This window comes from Chiloscyllium plagiosum, unplaced genomic scaffold (genome assembly GCF_037043375.1).
Source record: "Chiloscyllium plagiosum isolate Xiang-an unplaced genomic scaffold, Cpla_swu_hap1 HiC_scaffold_20, whole genome shotgun sequence".
NCBI classification, from domain to species: domain Eukaryota; kingdom Metazoa; phylum Chordata; class Chondrichthyes; order Orectolobiformes; family Hemiscylliidae; genus Chiloscyllium; species Chiloscyllium plagiosum.
The window spans coordinates 65,112,267-65,131,346 of NW_028270158.1; the positions used below are offsets into that span (position 1 = coordinate 65,112,267).

At 41.6% G+C, this 19,080-nt stretch overlaps 1 protein-coding gene across 1 annotated transcript; it reads left to right on the top strand.

Moving 5' to 3' along the window:
* The first annotated feature begins 742 nt into the window (after positions 1-742).
* On the top strand, positions 743-17,340 carry LOC122560374 (galanin receptor type 1). The gene has a single exon (XM_087998032.1). It carries the CDS (start codon positions 7,375-7,377, stop codon positions 8,713-8,715), a length of 1,341 nt encoding a protein of 446 aa, XP_087854158.1. The 5' UTR covers positions 743-7,374; the 3' UTR covers positions 8,716-17,340.
* The last annotated feature ends 1,740 nt before the right edge of the window (positions 17,341-19,080 follow it).

The following is a 19,080-nucleotide window of genomic DNA, read 5'->3' on the forward strand; positions in this document are numbered from 1 at the left end:
TCGGCCGCATTTAGAATACTGTGTTCAGTTCTGGTCGCCACATTACAAAAAGGATGTGGACCCTTTGGAGAGGATGCAGAAGGTTTACAAGGATGTTGCCTGGTATAGAAGGTGCTAGCTATGAAGAGAGGTTGAGTAGGTTAGGTTTATTTTCATTAGAATAAAGGAGATTGAGGGGGAACCTGATTAAGGTATATAAAATCATGAAGGGTACAGACAGGGTAGATAGAGATAAGCTTTTTCCCAGGGTGAAGGAATCAATAACGAGAGGTCATGCTTTCAAGGTGAGAGGTGAAAAGTTTAAGGGGGATACATGCGGCAAGTACTTTACACAGAGGGTGGTGGGTGTCTGAAATGCGTTGCCAGCAGAGGTGCTAGAGGCAGGCACGGTAGATTCATTTAAGATGTGTCTGGACAGATGCATGAGTATGTGGGGAACAGAGGGATACAGATGCTTAGGAATTGGACGACAAGTTTAGACAGTACATTTGGATCGGCTCAGGCTTGGAGGGCCGAAGGGCTTGTTCCTTCAATCAAGGTATTTTTCAATGTGTAATTTCAGTTACATAATACTGTAAACTTTTGCTATAAATTCTGTGTTTTACAATTGTGTACTCCATAACCACCTGATGAAGGTGCAGTGCTCAGAAAGCTAGTGCTTTCAATTAAACCTGTTGGACTATTTCCTGGTGTTGTGTGATTTTTAACTCCCTCAGTGGATGCTGTCTGGTCCGCTGTGATTTCTGGCATGCTTTGTGGTAATAAGCACTGGCTTGGCCAGGGATGTCCATATCCTGTGCATGAATAAACAAAGGAAGACCACAAACAAAGCTACATATATAGATCTTGACACAAACAGCAAAATACAATTTCAACATGTTTACCAAAACTACTGATGATCAATTCCAGAGAAATTTCACCCCTATCCCAACTCTGAGGTATTACTTAACTTACTCCTGTTTACCTTTACTTTGAAGATAAAAACCTTTTTAACCATTCATTTCAGAGTCAATTAGCCTAAAGATTCTCAGTTCTAACAACTTGAAGATTTTTATTCAATTCTCTGGCATAGAAGCTCCACAAACGAAAACAGTTTGGTGAGAGTGATTGGCTTCACGGGGCAAAAGCTTGACTCTTCCTCTCAGAGTTATCTCCATTCAGAACGGAACTCTTGATCCTTCTGAAACAAAATCAAAATGAAAGCTTATGGATTTCTGGTTTGATGTAAACTCAGCAGTATAAACATTCCACCATTTCCAGTAATGTCTTTTTCTGATAAATTGCACATCTTGGATTGAAAGGTTTGCCTGCAAATATCCAGTATGCGAAGAATGTAGTTAGAGTCATAGAGTAATACAGCAGGGAAACAGGCCCTTTGGCCCAAACTGGTCCATGCTGACCATAGTGCCAACACTGACCAACATTTGACCCATACCCCTCTAAACCTGCCCATCCATGTCCTATCCAAATATGGTTTAAATGTTACTATTGTACCTGCCTCAACCACTTTCTCTGGCTGCTCATTCTAGATATGTAATATTGTCAGGGTGAAGAAGTTGCCCCTCACGTCCTTCTTAAATCTTTCCCCACTCACCTTAAACCTATGCCTTCTAGCTTTCAATTCCCCACCCCTGAGAAAAAGACTATGCATTTATCCTGTCGATGCTCCTCATGATTTTATACACCGCAATAAGATCACCCATTCCCCTGCGTTCCAAGGAATAAAGTCCTATCCTGACCAACCTCTCCTTATATCTCTGGCCTACTCGCCCTGGCAACATCCTTGTAAATCTTCTTTGCACTTTTTCCATTTAAACTATGTCTTGCTTACAACAGAATGATCAAAACTGCACACAATACTCCAAGTGTGGCCTCACCAATAACTTATACAACTGTAATATAGCGTCCCAACTCCTACACTCAGTGTCTCGACCGATGAAGGCCAGCACGCTAAATGCCTTCTTCACCACCCTGTCTACCAGTGACACCACTTTCAAAGAACTATGTACTTGTACTCCTAGGTCCCTCTGTTCCACAACACTCATCAGCACCTTGCCATTTACTGTATAAGTTCAACCTTAGTTTAACTTTCCAAAGTGCAACACCTCACATTTATCTGTATTGAAATGCTGCTGCCAATCATCAGCCCACTTCCCCATCTGATCAAGATCCTTCAGTAATTTTTGATAACCTTCCTCGCTAAGTTAGAGACAGGAATGTACAAACTAACCATATTTCATTGGCTGCATGGAAGGACAGTGGTGAGAAAGAAAAATTGATTGGTAACAGCACGATCTAGAAGATTTGCTCTCTCTCTCTCACTCTCTGCTTCCTTCGCATCATTTAAAAAGCCAGCCTGAGTCAAGGATTTCATAAATTTCACAATTGCTGGGGATATAAAATATCAACTAAATAGCTATAGTTTCAGGTACCACTATAATAACTCAAGGGCTCGTCAGACTGTATACTCTTAATCTTCCAACTGTACTACCTACTGGGAGGTACAGTGGCTCGGTGGTTAGTACTGCTGCTTCACAGTGCTAGGGACCTGGGTTCAATTCCAGCCTCAGGTGACTGTCTGTGTGGAGTCTGCACATTCGCCCAATGTCTACACAGATTTCCTTCAGGTGCTCAGGTTTCCTCCCACAGTCCAAAGAGGTGCAGGTTAGATGGATTGATCATGCTAAATTGCCCTGTGGTCTCCAGGGGATGTGCAGGCTAGGTTATACCAAGTACAACAGGAACAGTTTGAAAGAAACAACACAAGTTAATGGTTAAATATTTCATAGAATCCCTACAGTGTGGAAGCAGATCATTGGGCCCAACATGTTCATACCAACCCTCTGAAGAGCATCCTACACAGACCCACACAGGGAGAATATGCAAACTCCACACAGACAGTCGCCCAAGGCTGGAATCAAACCTAGGTCCCTGGTGGTGTTAACCACTGTGCCACCCATATATCAGTCTATAGCTATTGTCAGAAGAGTCACACTAGCAGACGATAGTAAATGAATGGAGACTGGTTAGGATCATTTTGAACAATACAACATACAGATCAGGCAGCATCTGTAGAAGATTAAATGCCCATGAGCAGCATTTTTGGTGTTTTATTTCGGATTTCTGCTGTTTGTAGTATTTTGTCCTTGACTAACAAGATTATTCTACCTTGCGAAACAATGCATTGTTTAAAGGAAGTTTTGCATTCATATAGCACTGTTAATAGTTTCATAACTGCCAGAAGGGATTTACAACTTATGCAGTACTTTGGAAGTACTATAGGCAACACACAACCAATTTGCGCAGAGCAAACACCCAAACAAAGCAAAGCAATCAGTGACAAGAATATTTAGTGATGTTAATGCATGGTGGCATGGTGACTCAGTGGTTAGCACTGGTGCCTCACCACACCAGGGATCTCTGGCGACTATCTGCATGGAGTTTGTACATTCTCCCCATGTCTGCACGGTTTTCCTCCGGGTGCTCCTGTTTCCTCCTACAGTCTAAAGATAGAACATAGAACATTACAGCACAGTACAGGCCCTTCGGCCCTTGATGTTGTGCCGACCTGTGAAACCAATCTGAAACCCACCTAACCTACACTATTCCATTTTCGCCCATATGACTATCCAACGACCTAACGCTGGATAGTCTACTACTGTTGCAGGCAGTGCACTCCATGACCTTACTACTCTCTGAGTAAAGAAACTACCTCTGACTCTGTCCTATATCTATCACCCCTCAATTTAAAGCTATGTCCCCTCGTGTTAGCCATCGCCATTCAAGGAGAAACGCTCTCACTGTCCACCCTATCTGACCCTCTGATTATCTTATTTGTCTCAAATAAGTCACCTCTCAACCTTCTTCTCTCTAATGAAAATAGCCTCAAGTCCCATACACTTTTGTCGTAAGGCCTTCCAGGCAACATCCTAGTAAATCTCCTCTGAACCCTTTCCAAAGCTTCCATATCCTTCCTATAATGCAGTGACCAGAACTGTATGCGAAACTCTAAGTGTGGCCGCACCAGAGTTTTGTACAGCTGCAGAATGACCTCATGGTTCCAAAACTCAGTCCCTCTACTAACAAAAACTAACACACCATTTGCCTTCTTAACAACCCTATCAACATGGGTGGCAACTTTCAGGGATCTATATCCCTGGACACCGAGATGTCTCTGCTCATTTACACTCCCAAGAATCTCAGCCCAGTACTCTGCATTCCTGTTGCTCCTTCCAAATTGAATCACCTCACACTTTCCCGCATTAAGCTCCATTTGCCACCTCTTATCCCAGCTCTACAGCTTGTCTATGTCCATCTATAACCTACAACATTCTTCTGCACTATCCAAAACTCTACTGACCTTAGTGTCATCCGCAAATTTACTAACCCATTCTTCTACGCCCTCATCCAGGTCATTTATAAAAATGACAAACAGTAATGGACTGAAAACAGACTTTTGCAGTACACCACTAGTAACTGAACTCCAGGATGAACATTTCCCATCAACCACCACCCTCTGTCTTCTTTCAGCTAGCCAGTTTCTGATCCAAATCACTAAATCACACTCAATCCCATGCCTCTATATTTTCTGCAAGAGCCTGCCATGGGGAACCCTATTAAACACCTTACTGAAATCCATATACACCACATCAACAGCTTTCCCCTCATCCACCTGTTTGGTCACCTTCTCAAAGAACTCAATAAGGTTTGTGAGGCATGACCTACCCTTCACAAAACCATGTTGACTAACCCTAATCAAATTATTTCTTTTGAGATGATTATAAATCCTACCTCTTATAACCCTTTCCAACTCTTTATCCAACACTGAAGTAAGGTTCACTGTTCTATGACTACCAGGGTTGTCTGTACTCCCTTTTGTAAACAAGGGAACAACATTTGCTATCCTCCAGTCTTCTGGCACTATTCCTGTAGACAATGACGACAAAAAGATCAAAGCCAAAGGCTCGGCAATCTCCTCCCTGGCTTCCCAGAGAATCCTAGGGTAAATTCCATCTGGCCCAGGGCACTTAACTATTCTCACACTTTCCAGAATTGCTAACACCTCCTCCTTGTGAATCTCAATCCCATCTAGTCTAGTAAGTTGTTTCTCAGTATTCTCTTCAACAAAATTGTCTTTTTCTAGTGTGAATGCTGACAAAAAATATTCATTTAGCATTTCCCCTATCTCCTTGAACACCATGCACAACTTCCCACTACCATCCTTGATTGGCCCTAATCTTACTCTAGTCATTCTTTAATTCCTGATATACCTATAGAAAGCTTTAGAGTTTTCTTTTAGATTCCCTACAGTGTGGAAACAGGACCTGCAGCCCAATAAGTCCACACCGACCCTCCGAAGAGTAACCCACCCAGACTCATTTCTCTCTGACTAACGCACCTAACACTAGGGGCAATTTAGCATGGCCAATTCACCTGACCTGCACATCTTTGTGACTGTGGGAGGAAACCAGAGCACCCGTAGGAAACCCACGCAGACACGGGGAGAATGTGCAGACTCCACACAGACAGACGCCCAAGGCTGGAATTGAACCTGGGAGCCTAATGCTGTGAGGCAGCAATGCTAACCACTGAGCCACTGTGCTACCCTGATCCTTTCTGCCAACGACTTTGCATGTCCCCTCCTAGTTCTTCTTAGTTTCTCTCTTTAGGTCTTTCCTGGCTATCCTGTGACTCTCAAGCACCCTAACTGAGCCTTCACGTCTCATCCTAGCATACAACTTCTTTATCCTGTTGACAAGAGATTCAACTTCTTTCGTAAACCACTGCTCCCTCGTTCAACCACATCCTCCCTGCCTGAGAGGTACATATTTATCAAGGGCCTGCAGTAGCTATTCCTTGAATAAGCTCCACGTTTCAATTGTGCAGCTTGGGTGGATTGGCCATGCTAAATTGCCTGTAGTGTCCAGGGGTGTGCAGGCTAGCTGGGTTAGCCATGGGAAATGCAGGGTTACATGGTAGATTCTGGGCAGGATGGTGTTTGGAGGGTCAGTATGGACTCGATGGATCGAATGCTCGGCTTCCGTACTCTGAGAATTCTATGATACATGCTGGTTGGGACAGTGCAGAGCTCCCCACCCTACTTTCTGCTCTTCCTTCAATGCTGACAGCAGCTGTCCAGGTTCTGTCTCGGAAACAGAGCACCTCTGACAGTGCGGTCTTGAAATAGCATTAGATTGGAGGCTGAACTGGGAGCTCGGAGTTTCATGGTATCTCTCTCTCCCTCTCCTCTGTAAAGTGAAGTTGAAGACGTGAAGATTAAGGCTGAGAGACAAAAGCACAGTCTAGTGAACCCGCGGCTGAGAGTTTCTCTCTGCGTAGCATCCACAACTTATTGTTAAACAGGAATTCGGCTGCTTCAGCACTCTGCAGGATCAGTGACAGAGGCTGGAACACGGAGTGCGGAGTTCATATGAAAACACTGAGCAAGAGGCGAGTTAGCTCTCTGCAGCTCCCAGCTCCAACAGCTTGGAAACCCGGCAGGAAAGTTCCTCCTGTCACCATTCCCGCTGGAGGTCTGCGGTTTCTGAGGGATTTGAGCCGCAGGGTTTGGTCTGGTGAGATCCCTGAGGCGGTGGAAGTCTCTCTCCGTGTGCACATGGTTTGAGCAAGGCACTGGAAATAAAAAAAAGTGAACACGAGGTCATTGCAAACATGGGGAAACGAATGCTAGCCAAAGCAAGGGAGGGAACAGCAGAAACAACTGATTGACGCCAAGCAACGAGGTAAAAGGGTCAGAGAAAAAAAAAACTCACGGGAGAGAAACGCGAAAACGAACTGATGCCAGGAATGAGAGCTCAGAACCAGGAAGGATCAAGCCGCAGAGGAAAAAGACAGAGAGAGCTCGGGGAGGATTAAACTTCAGGAGAGAGAAGAGCACGTAAGACATTAAAGATAGCATGCAAAGAGGCGATGGGGATATACAATCAGGCAGCAATAAACAGGCAAATACTAACTGGATGAAAGCCCAGGGAGAAGTGGAGATCCAGAATAGAGATAGAGGCAGGAAAAACGGTTCCGGTGCACTCTCTCTGTCTCTGTCAGAAAGCAGCGTTAAGCCAATGAGCTATCCCAGTGTTGGAGATGTGGAAGTCTGAGGCAGCGGTGAGAGATGTCTGCTCAGTGGCTCCCAGTCCTTGCAGCCGACAGAGTGGGCACTGTCGCTGTCCTTTCAGCACCAGCTGTGAACTCCGTACCCTGAGAGCAGCGGATCACAGCCACAAGCGTCAGGCACTGAAAATGATCGCTCAAAGCTGCCTCCAGCCAGTATTGTAGGAGAGTTCCGCGCACCGCACCGCACCGCACCGCCCGCCGTCATCCTGCTGCTGTGGACGAACGGGACTTGCCTCTCCAACAATGCTGAAGAGAATGAACTCCTCACTCGGCTGCCCCTACTCCAGCTTGCCTTTGGTTGGACATTTCACAGGACACAATCTTTCCCTGTACGTCCCGGATACTTCCATGCATGAGGACCTGGGCGACATCCTGTTAACTATCCGGGAGCCTCCCACTATCGCCCTGACGGTGATGTACACCATCTCTTTCGCGGTTGGTTTGGTTGGGAACATAATGTCTATCAAAGTACTGACCAACAAGCGGAACAAAAGGATATCTGGGGTCAGTGCGACTCGCAGTTTGCTCATCAACCTGGCAGTCTGTGATCTGATGGTGGTCTGTGTGTGTATGCCCACCACCCTGGGTTACCAGATCTACAAAGCATGGATTTATGGTGACTTCATGTGCAGGGCTGCTCCCTTCACCCAGGCTGTGTCAGTGTCAGCCAGTGTCCTCAGCATCACTGTTATAAGTGTTCACAGGTACTATAATGTCCACGACCCCTTCAATGCCAGATCATTCTTTACCTGGAGAAAAATCTTTTGGATTATTTTCGTGGTGTGGTTGCTTTCGTCTGGAATCTGCCTGCCTCTTATTTTTACAAATAAGTTGGAGGTGATTGACCCTACATTTGGGGTTCCTTTCTGCAGCGAGGTCTGGTCCCAAGTCAAGTTGAAGCAAGCCTACAATTTTCTCCTGTTCTGTGCTCTCTACGGTTTGCCTGTGCTGTTTAATTTAGTGATATGCTTTCTCACTTGGCGCAAACTGTGGAGCACATCCAGTCACTTCAAAGACTGCGACTCCAGGAGTCAATCCCTTCCAGCCTCAAGGTTGAAAATTCGCAAAAAGATTGCCAAAATGGTGGTGGCTTTGGTGATTCTGTTTGCCCTTTCATGGTTACCTGTCTATGTGGTGGATATCTGGCTAGATTTCAACACTGAAGATGTTTCACGGAGCGACAACACATCTTCAGAGTGGATCATGCATTTTAGACCATTTGCTCAGTGGCTTGGTCTCACCAATTCTTCCCTTAATCCAATCTGTTATTGTTTTGTTGGAGACCTGTACAGGTCAGCAAAGGAAATAAAGAACAAATATAGACGGACACTAGTTTCTCTCTTTAACTATTCCTTGTCTGAAGGTTCCACAAAGTCATCCATACCCAGACTTCTTTCCTACAAAGAATCTTGTCAGAAACCAACAAAGGAATTCAACTTCATCGAGTCAAAAGAAGAGAAATGTAAGGATTTTTGTTCCCCTCCTGGGATTTGTGAGACATCATTAACTACCTGTCACCCTGTTTCAAAACCTATTCTTGTAACTGCTGAAGAGAAGATGAGAAACAGCAAGTACCCAATATAGTACTTGCAGTAGCTTGTTACTGTCAAGTTCACACTTTATCACTGATTAATCCATCATGATCATTCCCAGTCCATGAAACTAACCAAGGTCAGAATTTAAGGCTTCATTAGTTATGCTCTCAGTCACTAATATTGATTATGCCAAGCCAAAGATTGTGACCTGTGTAAACTTATCATGTCAGCCCAAGATCTTCCATAATTAATAGTATAAATTCCTTATCTGTGAGTATCCTATCCTACACATTATTTTTCTTGCTGACTTTCTGTTCCATGTTTGGTTAAGTGCTGACATTCCTCCAGTCCCTCTCTTAATTGGCCATTATTCCCATATCAGTTTAGAAAATGGGTGGTGGTGTCCGATCCAATTGTTGGAACAATGCAGTCGAGCCCAATATTATACTTGCCTGACATGAGGGACTGCGGAGAAACTATGAGTAGGCATGTTACCTGATACTCTTTTCTCCCCCCAGCCCTCCAATATGCTAATTGTAACTGCTTTCATCAGGTAATGTAGTCCAGAACTGAGCCCAGAATCTTGTAGCCTTCTTCACTTAGTGCAACAACATAGCACATTGAATTAATATTAAAAGTCAGTTAAAACCATTGGCCACCATACTGATTTATACCTTGTTATCTGCATTAACAATGTTCATGTTCAGTCTTATTTTTACACTGAATGCTTTCTGATGCGTTGATTATTTACCAAAATGATCTGACAGCATTGATCTAGAGCAGAGTTCATAAATTTACTTGCTAACAATTTGCTAAGTATCCTCTCAAAAAATTACACTATGCAGTCTATTTTCTTTGTCCTCTCCTGGAGATTTTTATTGAGATTTGTCACATTCAGTTCAGTACATTGTCTAGGTCACTTACCTTTGTGTGTGAGTATGGACATTAAACAGTGTTGAACTAGAAATGCTAGGGATTTGAACTAGAAATGCTAGGGATCATTAAATGATCCAAATTCTGATTTCGTTCAATCTCCACATACATTTCAGCAGGTGGCATTGGACATTTCTCAGGAGTTGGGGAATTTTGGATTAATCCTCATTGAAAATATCCCTTTAGAGAACAAAGAGAGGGCCAGGTTTCTGTCATTACAATATCTCAGCGATAACCTGGCAGAACAGATCAACCCTAGATCTTGGAGAACATTGATCATGAGGTATGTCACACTTTAGCTAAGCCTCAGTGACCAGTGACAATAATAATGTTAGTCCTTCATAACAGAACCATCTTCCAAAACAAAAATATAGTTTATGACACTTATTTACACATAGTTCATGACACATTAGTGTATGACACATAATATATTATAAATATACACAGTGAGCAGGCAAATGCGCATATTGGTAAAAAATCAGAAATAATCTGAAATAACAGACGTAGAGAAGCACTGATACCTCACAGCGCCAGGGACCTGGGATCAATTCCACCCTAGGGTAACTCTATGGAGTTTGCACATTCTCCCCATGTCTCTCTTCTGGGAGCTCCGGTTTGTGTAGGGATGTGTCGGCTAGGTGGTTTAGCCATTGGAACGGTGGGTTATAGGGATAGAGTTTATCTGGGTTGGATGGTCTTCAGAGGGTTGGTGTGAACTCGATGGGCTGAATTGCCTGCTTCTACACATTAAGGATTCTATGAAAATCTCAGAATCATATAGATGCAAAGAAAAGAAACAGAAGAAAATGGTTAAATACTGCAAAAAGACAGAGACATACACACCATGTGTTCAGGTTCACAGTTCTCTGAAAGTGTAGGTAGACAGGGCAGTGAAGAAGGCTTTTGGCACATTGGCCTTCATCAGTCATGGCACTGAGTATAGAAGCTTGGAAGTTTGTAGCAGTTGTACAGGATGTTGGTGAGGCCGCACTTGGAGTATTGTGTTCAGTTTTGGTTACTTGTTATCAGAGGGCAGAAGAAATTTACAAGGATGGTGTCTGGATTCAGTGGTCTGAGTTATATGGAGAGGTTGGACAAGTTAGGACATTTTTCTTTCAAGCATAGGAGACTGAGGGGGGGCCTTATAGAGGTGCATAAGATTATGAGAGGAATGGATAGGGTGAATGCACTCAGTCTTTTTTCCAGAGTTGGGGAATCAAGGATGAAGTTTAAGGTTAGATGCAATAGAATAAAAGGGAACCTGAAGGGCAACTTTTTAACACATAGGGTGGTACGCATATGAAATGAGCTGCCAGTGGAAGTGGTTGAGGCAGATACATTAACAACATTTAAAAGACATTTGGACAAATACATGGATAGGAAAGCATTAGCAGGATGTGGGCCAAGTGCAGGGAAGTGGGGTTAGCATGGACAGACATTTTGGTTGGCATGGACCGATGCCAAATGTACAGGACATCAACATACAACACACACATAGAGAGAGAGAGAGATACACACACATACCAGATATTGGTACATACTAGATGGCAACTCTAACCCTAACACACCAAAATAGAGAGACACACACATACACCAGATAGATAGAGGGAGAGAGAAATATAACAGAGAAATATATGCACAGAATATAGTCATATGCAGGATGGAGGGTGGTACACCCCTGGAGTATATAGAGAGAGACATACACACACAGTCAGTTATACAATAAGAGATGATTTTTGTCCATAATAAACTTATTTAATAATACAAAAGAACTAAGCATAGTCATTACCTTTATCTTTACTCTAGTTTTGAAAAGAAGATATGAAACAGTTTCCGAACCACTTCCAGCCCACTCTGATTTTTTTGTTGTTCCTATGTCTCTGACTTGCCTTGACAGGTGTCTCCCATACCTATGTGAGGCTAGGCATGAATACAGGCTGTTTGATTTTCCGACATATTTGTTAACCCTACACAGTGGCTTAGTGGTTAGCACTACTACCTCATAAGTGTCAGGGGCCCGAGTTTGATTTCAGTCTTGGGTGACTGTTTGTATCGAGTTTGCACATTCTTCGTGCCTGCAGGTTCTCTGGTTTCCTCCCACAATCCAAAGATGTGCAGGTTAGGTGAACTGGCCATGCTAAATTGTGCATAGTGTTCATGGATGTGTAAGTTAGGTGCATTAATCAGGGATAAATATAGGACAACAGGGCAGAGGAATAGGTCTGGCTGGGTTACTCTTGGGAGGGTCAGTGTGGACTTATTGGGCTGAAGGGCCTGTTTCCACATTGTTGGGATCTTATGATCCTACAGACCTGAAAGAAAATTGAGACAGTAGTTTCTTGAAAATATTTGCAATATCTAACAAATGGTTGCAATGGCACTAAGAAATTGCAAATGAAGACTTAAATGAACAAATTTAAGTCTTCAAAGACTTAACAAATTTAAGTAACAAATTTAAATTAAAATTTTGCATATTCCTGGGCACGGTCAGTGTTTCATGAATAATTGTGATAGCAAAAAAAGCAATCATGATAATAAATGGCTTGTCAGATCAGCCATAAACCTAATTTGGACTGAGCTTCCCTTGAAGGCACTTTTGGTTTCATATATCGTGGTCAACGTTCCAAACTTAAAATCAAATGCGTGATAAATTCAGACAGTTCTTGAGCAACCTGCTGTCAAATTGTACTATTGTGCAATATTCAGGGTTGATGCAAGATTCCACAAGACAAAGCAAAAATACAGATCCTCTTCCAATTGGGAAAGTTAGCGTCTGGAAGTTGCAACAATTCCATTCAATATTTACGTGATCTCAGGTTCTGCTTCTTCTATTGCTGTAAAATAGAAATTCATTCTTTTTACAACCAGCTGGGGAAGCAGATTTAACTAGCGCAAGGTGACCCTGGTTTGAAAACTTCTCCATAATCAAGAAAAGCAGCCTGCCTGAAAAGTAGGAACATAATTGCAATTGTAGCTGCTTGGCTTAGCTCTCAGCCAACTAGAATGTTATGCAAAGCATCTTTTTGTTGCACAACAGTAATTAAGTACAGATCCAGCATTTAAAACTAATCAGCTCATTTGATTTTAATAACAGATACACAAGTAAGTGACACAATTTTCTTTTATAATTGAATTCCATTTCATGAACTGTGGTATTTTATTAACATCATTGCTCAAATAATGATGTGACATTGTCAACAGTGTACTGAGGAATTAACCAATTCAGGACAATGCAGTTTCAAAGTTCATATAGCAACTCCGTTCTGATTTTAGTATTAAATAGGCATTATTACAATTTCTTCTGGAGGTGTCACATCACATTTAAAATAGAAAGAAGTTCATTTTGTATATGTATTTCTGCATAAATTAAAATTCGGTAATGTTAACCCCTAAGGAAACAAATTCCAAAGTGGTTATTTTGCTATCTTTGTTCAGGTCTTAAATAGTGCAAATGAAGATACAGAAACAATGAGACATACTGACACAGTCTATCTGGAACAGTGGACTGAATTTTCTTTTACTGTCATATTAGTCTGATTAAACAGAAACAGAATGAATGTTGACGGTATTTTAACTCATTGTCAACTACAATTCTGCATTGAATGATCTGATGAATATTTTTACATCCGCTTACTCATTGATCAAATGCAGTGCCAACCCATCTTCAGATCTGAAATCAGGTCACTGATTATATAGGCAGGATTATTAGTGCTGTAGTATTTAGCAGCAATTCACTGGTAGAGCTTGAATCTAAACAGGAATCATTTAAGTGAATTAATGAAAATATTGCTACCTCCCAATAATTTATCCTGAAAAATCCCTCAAATTGTGTCAAGAGAAGTTCATGGATAATGGAGATGTCCATGCTTTGAGAATTTGAGTTGAAACTAATTCCCTGGCAGTTAGCTACATTTAGAGCAATGAAAATGATGGACAAAATCTCCCTGGTTCCATTTTCAAGCTGCCACTGTGGGACTGGGAGAAAATTTTAGAATTAGAATGATTTACCCAGTAGTGGATGACCCCGTGTCACCTCCTCACCCAAAATAACCCCACACCCAAACCCATTCTGTACAGGGGTCTATCCCCAATAGGCAGGTATCTAGGTGGCATGGTGGTTCAGTGGTTAGCACTGCTGTCTCACAGCACCAGGGGCCCGGGTTCAATTCCTGCCTCGGATAACTGTTTGTGTACACCTTCTCCCCATGTCTGCGTGGGTTTCCTCTGGGTGCTCTGGTTTCCTCCCACAGTCCAAAGAAGTGCAGGTTAGGTGAATTGGCCATGCTAAATTGCCTGTAGTGTTAGGTGCATTAGTCAGGGGTGAATGTAGGGGAATGGGCCTGGGTGGTTTGCTCTTCAGAAGGTCAGTGTGGACTTATTGGGCTGAAGGACCTGTTTCCACACTGTAGGGAATCTAATCTAAATGTGCCCTTAAGTCTTTGTGAAAAATGGAAACATTATGACGCCCCCTTCCAAGGCTGATCACTCTGACCAGATCTGTAGTATCAGGAACTTGAAGCAGGAATGTTGTTTTCCCCTGGTTGAAGGTCAACTCAAGATATTAGATTAGATTACTTACAGTGTGTAAACAGGCCATTTGGCCCAATAAGTCCACACTGACCCTCCGGAGAGTAACCCACCCAGACTCATTCCCCTATATTTACCCCTGACTAATGCACCTAACACTATGGACAAATTAGCATGGCCAATTCCCCTGATCTGCACATTTGTTGGGTTTGGGAGGAAACCGGAGTACCCAGCGGAAACCCATGCAGACACGGGGAGAATGTACAAACTCCACATAGACCATCGCCCGAGGCAGGAAGTGAACCCGGGTCCCTGGAGCTATGAGGCAGCAGTACTAACCATTAAGAACTGAGGCAAGGAAAGATTTCTTTACTCAAAGGTTGGTGAACCTGTGGAATCCTCCACCACAGATGGCTATGGAGGCCAAGACACTGAACATATTCAAGAAACCAACAAATCACATTTTTAAATTTGAAAAGCATCAAGGGTTTTGGGGAGAAATCAGGAATATGGCATTGCGATAGAGGATCATATTGAATGGTGGAGTAGGCCTAAAGAGGTGAATGACCCAATCCTGGGCTAGTTCCTCTGATTTGATGAACCTGCCTTCAGGGTGCTCTGGAGCAGAGGGATCTGGGTATCCTCATTCATGCATCACAGAAAACTAACATGCAGGTACAGCAGATAATAAAGAAAATGAATAGAATGTTGGCTTTTATAGCTAAAGGAATTGAATATAAAGATTTGGAAGCATTGTTGCAACCACACAGGGCATTGGCGAGACTGCACCTGGAGTATAGTGCACAGTTTTCGTTCCCTTATTTGAGGAAAGATATTGGAAGGCATTGGAAGTAGTTCACAGGAGGTTCAGTAGAGATGATAGGTTTGTCGTGTGAAGAGTGATTGAACAGTTTAAGCCTATAGTCTCTGAAATTTAGAAGAATGAAGGGAGATCAAATTGAGGTATTCAAGATGAGAAAAAGGATGGATAAAATATACATGGAGTGGATGTTTCATTTTGTGGGGTATTCTAAGACAAGAGGACATAGTCTTCGAATAAGGGAAAGCAAAGTTGAGGAGAAACTATTTCTCACAAAGGGTTGTGAATCTGTGGAATTCACCACCCCAAAGTGTGGTGAATGCTGGGACAGTGCTAAGGAGGAGTTAGACAGATTTTTCATTGGTAATGAGTTGAAGGGTTATGGGGAGAAGGCAAGAAAATTGGTGTAAGAAGCATATCATCAATAATTGAATGGCAGAGCAGACTCAATGGGTTGAATGGGCTAATTCTGCCTCTATATCTTATGAACCAATTGCACTTTTTAACTGGCTTTCTCTGGAATTGGTCTGAAGCCATAAAGGGTCATCTGTGTATGCATTTTTATAACATTGCATTCTAGCATCTGAGTTGATGTAGCCATGACTGGAGTCCTTTGATTGATCTTGGAATGTTTCTAATTCAATTCCTGGCATCTGGCAGATTGGCTGACCTCACCTTGTCGTAATTCACCATGGTTGTAGGCTTGGGAAAGATCAACAATTTTCATTTATTCAGCACCATCATTGAAAATGGCCCAATGCACTTCATAAGAGGTTATCAATTTTAAAAGGAACAACCTGAGCTTGTGGGTTTCAATCCGTGTTTTGTAAACTCTATTAAAAAAAAGCCTTGTTGACTCTGGGTAATGGTAAAATAGACCCCCAATACTCCTTCCCTGTGTGCACATATACCCACTTGGACAAGGGGTTGGAGCATGATTGTATTAAGCAAAAGCTGACCCCTCCATAAAGGGGTTACTCATAAAGGGGACAAGATTCAACCTTCATTTCATCAATTCCCGTGTCACAGTCCATGGCATGGACAGGCCATTTAGGTATATCTATTGTGTATCTATAATTGGTGACTAAACTACCGAGCCAAGGCATCACATGTGGCTGAATATTTTTATGCATAGATTGGAGAGGGGAGTAAAGCAATAGCTACCAACCTGCTTTAAGTGAAGTACTCACCAAAATTGTCTTTAAAAAATTTGCAAATATTTACCAAGTTAACTATTTTATTTGAAGTTCTGGAATAAAAACTGTTGCAATAATATAAACCATTATCAGTGTGAACAAATAAATCATTTTATGATATTTGTCTATGTTATCTATCAGTATATGATAAAATGACACTATCAATAGCTACTAATGTTGATTTGGATTTCTAAAGAAAGCCTATTACAAATTTATACAGTATTGGACTCTATCTATGATTGCAGCATTAATAGTACAAATAGTATCTGCACTAATATCCTCATGTAATGCCCTAAACTTCCCAAAGTCTTTCATGTAGGAACTAATTCAAACACTACCTTTATTTATGAATAATATTAGTTTCTTAACTAGGTTCGATTTTGGATGGCTATTGTTTTTGAAGATATATCAATGTTTGTTTAAATAAAATGAAATACTGCTTTTCAATGAAATCTATAATAATGAGATCTACTTGGAATCAGAGAACCATGTGATAACCTTAATTCACTGTTCTAATGGATAAGAATAATTAACTCATGGGTACCATTGGTGCTTTAAGCTACAAAGGCCTTGAGTGACAAGACAGGAATAACATGAATGTTTTTATACTACAAGGAACGTTTGAAACATTAACAATTATTCTGGAATCTTGTTCGCCTTATCTGCTATACCATGTACATAGTTGTCTTGTTTACTGATTGATATTGCTTTCATTTCAGATTTAGGGATTAGTGTTAAAAATACAACGGACACTGTTCCTCTGTATCTTTATCTTAATACTCAAAATGATCACACGTAAGAAATAATAAATAAACTACTGTGTGATTGTTGAAGTGCAGTTTGTTTTGGTTACAAACTTAAACCATCACTTTCTCTCACCATTTCCAAATATTGTGGGTGTGTAAATTGATGGATAATGTAATTCCTTGCACAGCTTATATACACAAAGTAGTTGCATCATGTACAGCACTTGCTATGGCTCACATCTGGTCATTGTTTCTGTAAGACTTTGTTTCATGTTCGCTCAGAGTGCTAAGGTAATATTCTATACTTACAATTTGAAAAGGTCATTTGACTTCCTGTTGGTTCCCGTCAGATTTGTACAGATGGAACTGGTCATTGTCAAAAAGACTTATTGTTATGTACTACTCAATGTCTATGACTGTTGTGAAAATAAAGTGCCTGTGTTTAACTTGAAGTTCATCAGTTAATAAATATACAAATAGAGATATACATGCAATTCAATTCAGAAAATAAATGTACATTTGCTCATATGAACACACAAGTTAGGAGCAGAAGAAGACTATTCAGCTCCTTGAGCCTGTTCTACCATTCAATTTGATCATAGTTGTTTGGAGTACTCCATGTTTCCACCTACTCTTGCTTCAACCTTAGCTTATCAAGAATCTATTTACCTCTGATATGAGGCAACATGCCAGACTTGTGGACCTAAGGATGAAGGGCAACATGAGGTTTAGCTCAGTCCTTCCGATTTAGACCAGGGATTGCTGCCTGAGCCAAGTTCACACTGAGGAAAACAAGTTAAATATTAAGTACAATGTAGTGGGGTTAATGAGCAACTAACTAACGTGGAACTGTATGTCCCAACTAAAACAGCAGAGTGAAATCATTCTTGTGTACAGTTTTTTTTTAGCCACATTATACAGCAACTGCTTCATGTGACAAGAAATTCATGTTAGTAGCCACTAGCCAGTAACATCAGGGAGAGAAGAGAGCAGGGAGATAAAGAATCCAGATATAGAGAAGTAATCCTTTAGAAGAATTTACTTGCCATGAACTAATTAATGATTATTAAAGCAACAGCAAAGCTTCCATCACTTGCACCTTAACTAAAATATTCCTGGTAAGATAACACAGCAGTTACACACATACGCATGTGCACAAGTTAATGTTCATGTTAAATACAGCTGTGTAAGTCACAGGTGCCATAAACATCTATTTTGCTAATTCCTCTTTCCCTTCCAGAAGTAATTGGAAAACCGTATCTAACTGCATATACAAGCTGGGATGCCTTCCCAATATCTTGTCTTTCTATGTTCCCAGATTTCAGGCAGATATCAGGCTATGGCTCTCATTCTCTATTCCATATTTTACAACTGTTTGAAAAGATAAATTAAAGGCTCCTGCCTGTACAAGACTCACATTTCCCTGCTGCCCTTGGTGTAACATGCTTTCTCATCATCATCTTGAAGTGGAGAATAAGAATAAGACAAACTGCTTGTTTTGTCCTTTCCTTGGTCTACGTACTGTGTATTATCACCAAAATCATTCAACATATACAGGGAACTAATGTTCAAAACTTAAATATGCTTCAAGGAGTAAAGATCTGAGGCAAGAACATAACAAACTTATAATTTAAAGGTGCTTGTGTCAGACTGGGGTGTACAAAGTTAAAAATCACACAACACCAGGTTATAGACCAACAGGTTTATTTGGAAGCATTAGCTTTCTGAGCACTGCTCCTTTATGAGGTGCTTGTGGAATATAAGCATGTAGGACACAGACTTTATAGCAAAAGTTTACAGTGGGATGTAACTGAAATTATATATTGAAAAAGACCTGGATTGCTTGTTAAGTCTCTCATCTGTTAGAATGGGCCTATTGGTTTCCGTTCTTTCACATGTAAATCCCAGAACTTTCTTCAAATTACATTCTCATGTGAACTTTAACAAGATTAGATTAGATTACTTACAGTGTGGAAACAGGCCCTTCGGCCCAACAAGTCCACACCGACCCGCCGAAGCGTAACCCACCCAGACCCATTCCCCTATATTTACCCCTTCATCTAACACTACGGGCAATTTAGCATGGCCAATTTGCCTAACCTGCACATTTTTTGGATTGTGGGAGGAAACCGGAGCACCCGGAGGAAACTCACGCAGACACGGGGAGAACGTGCAAACTCCACACAGTCAGT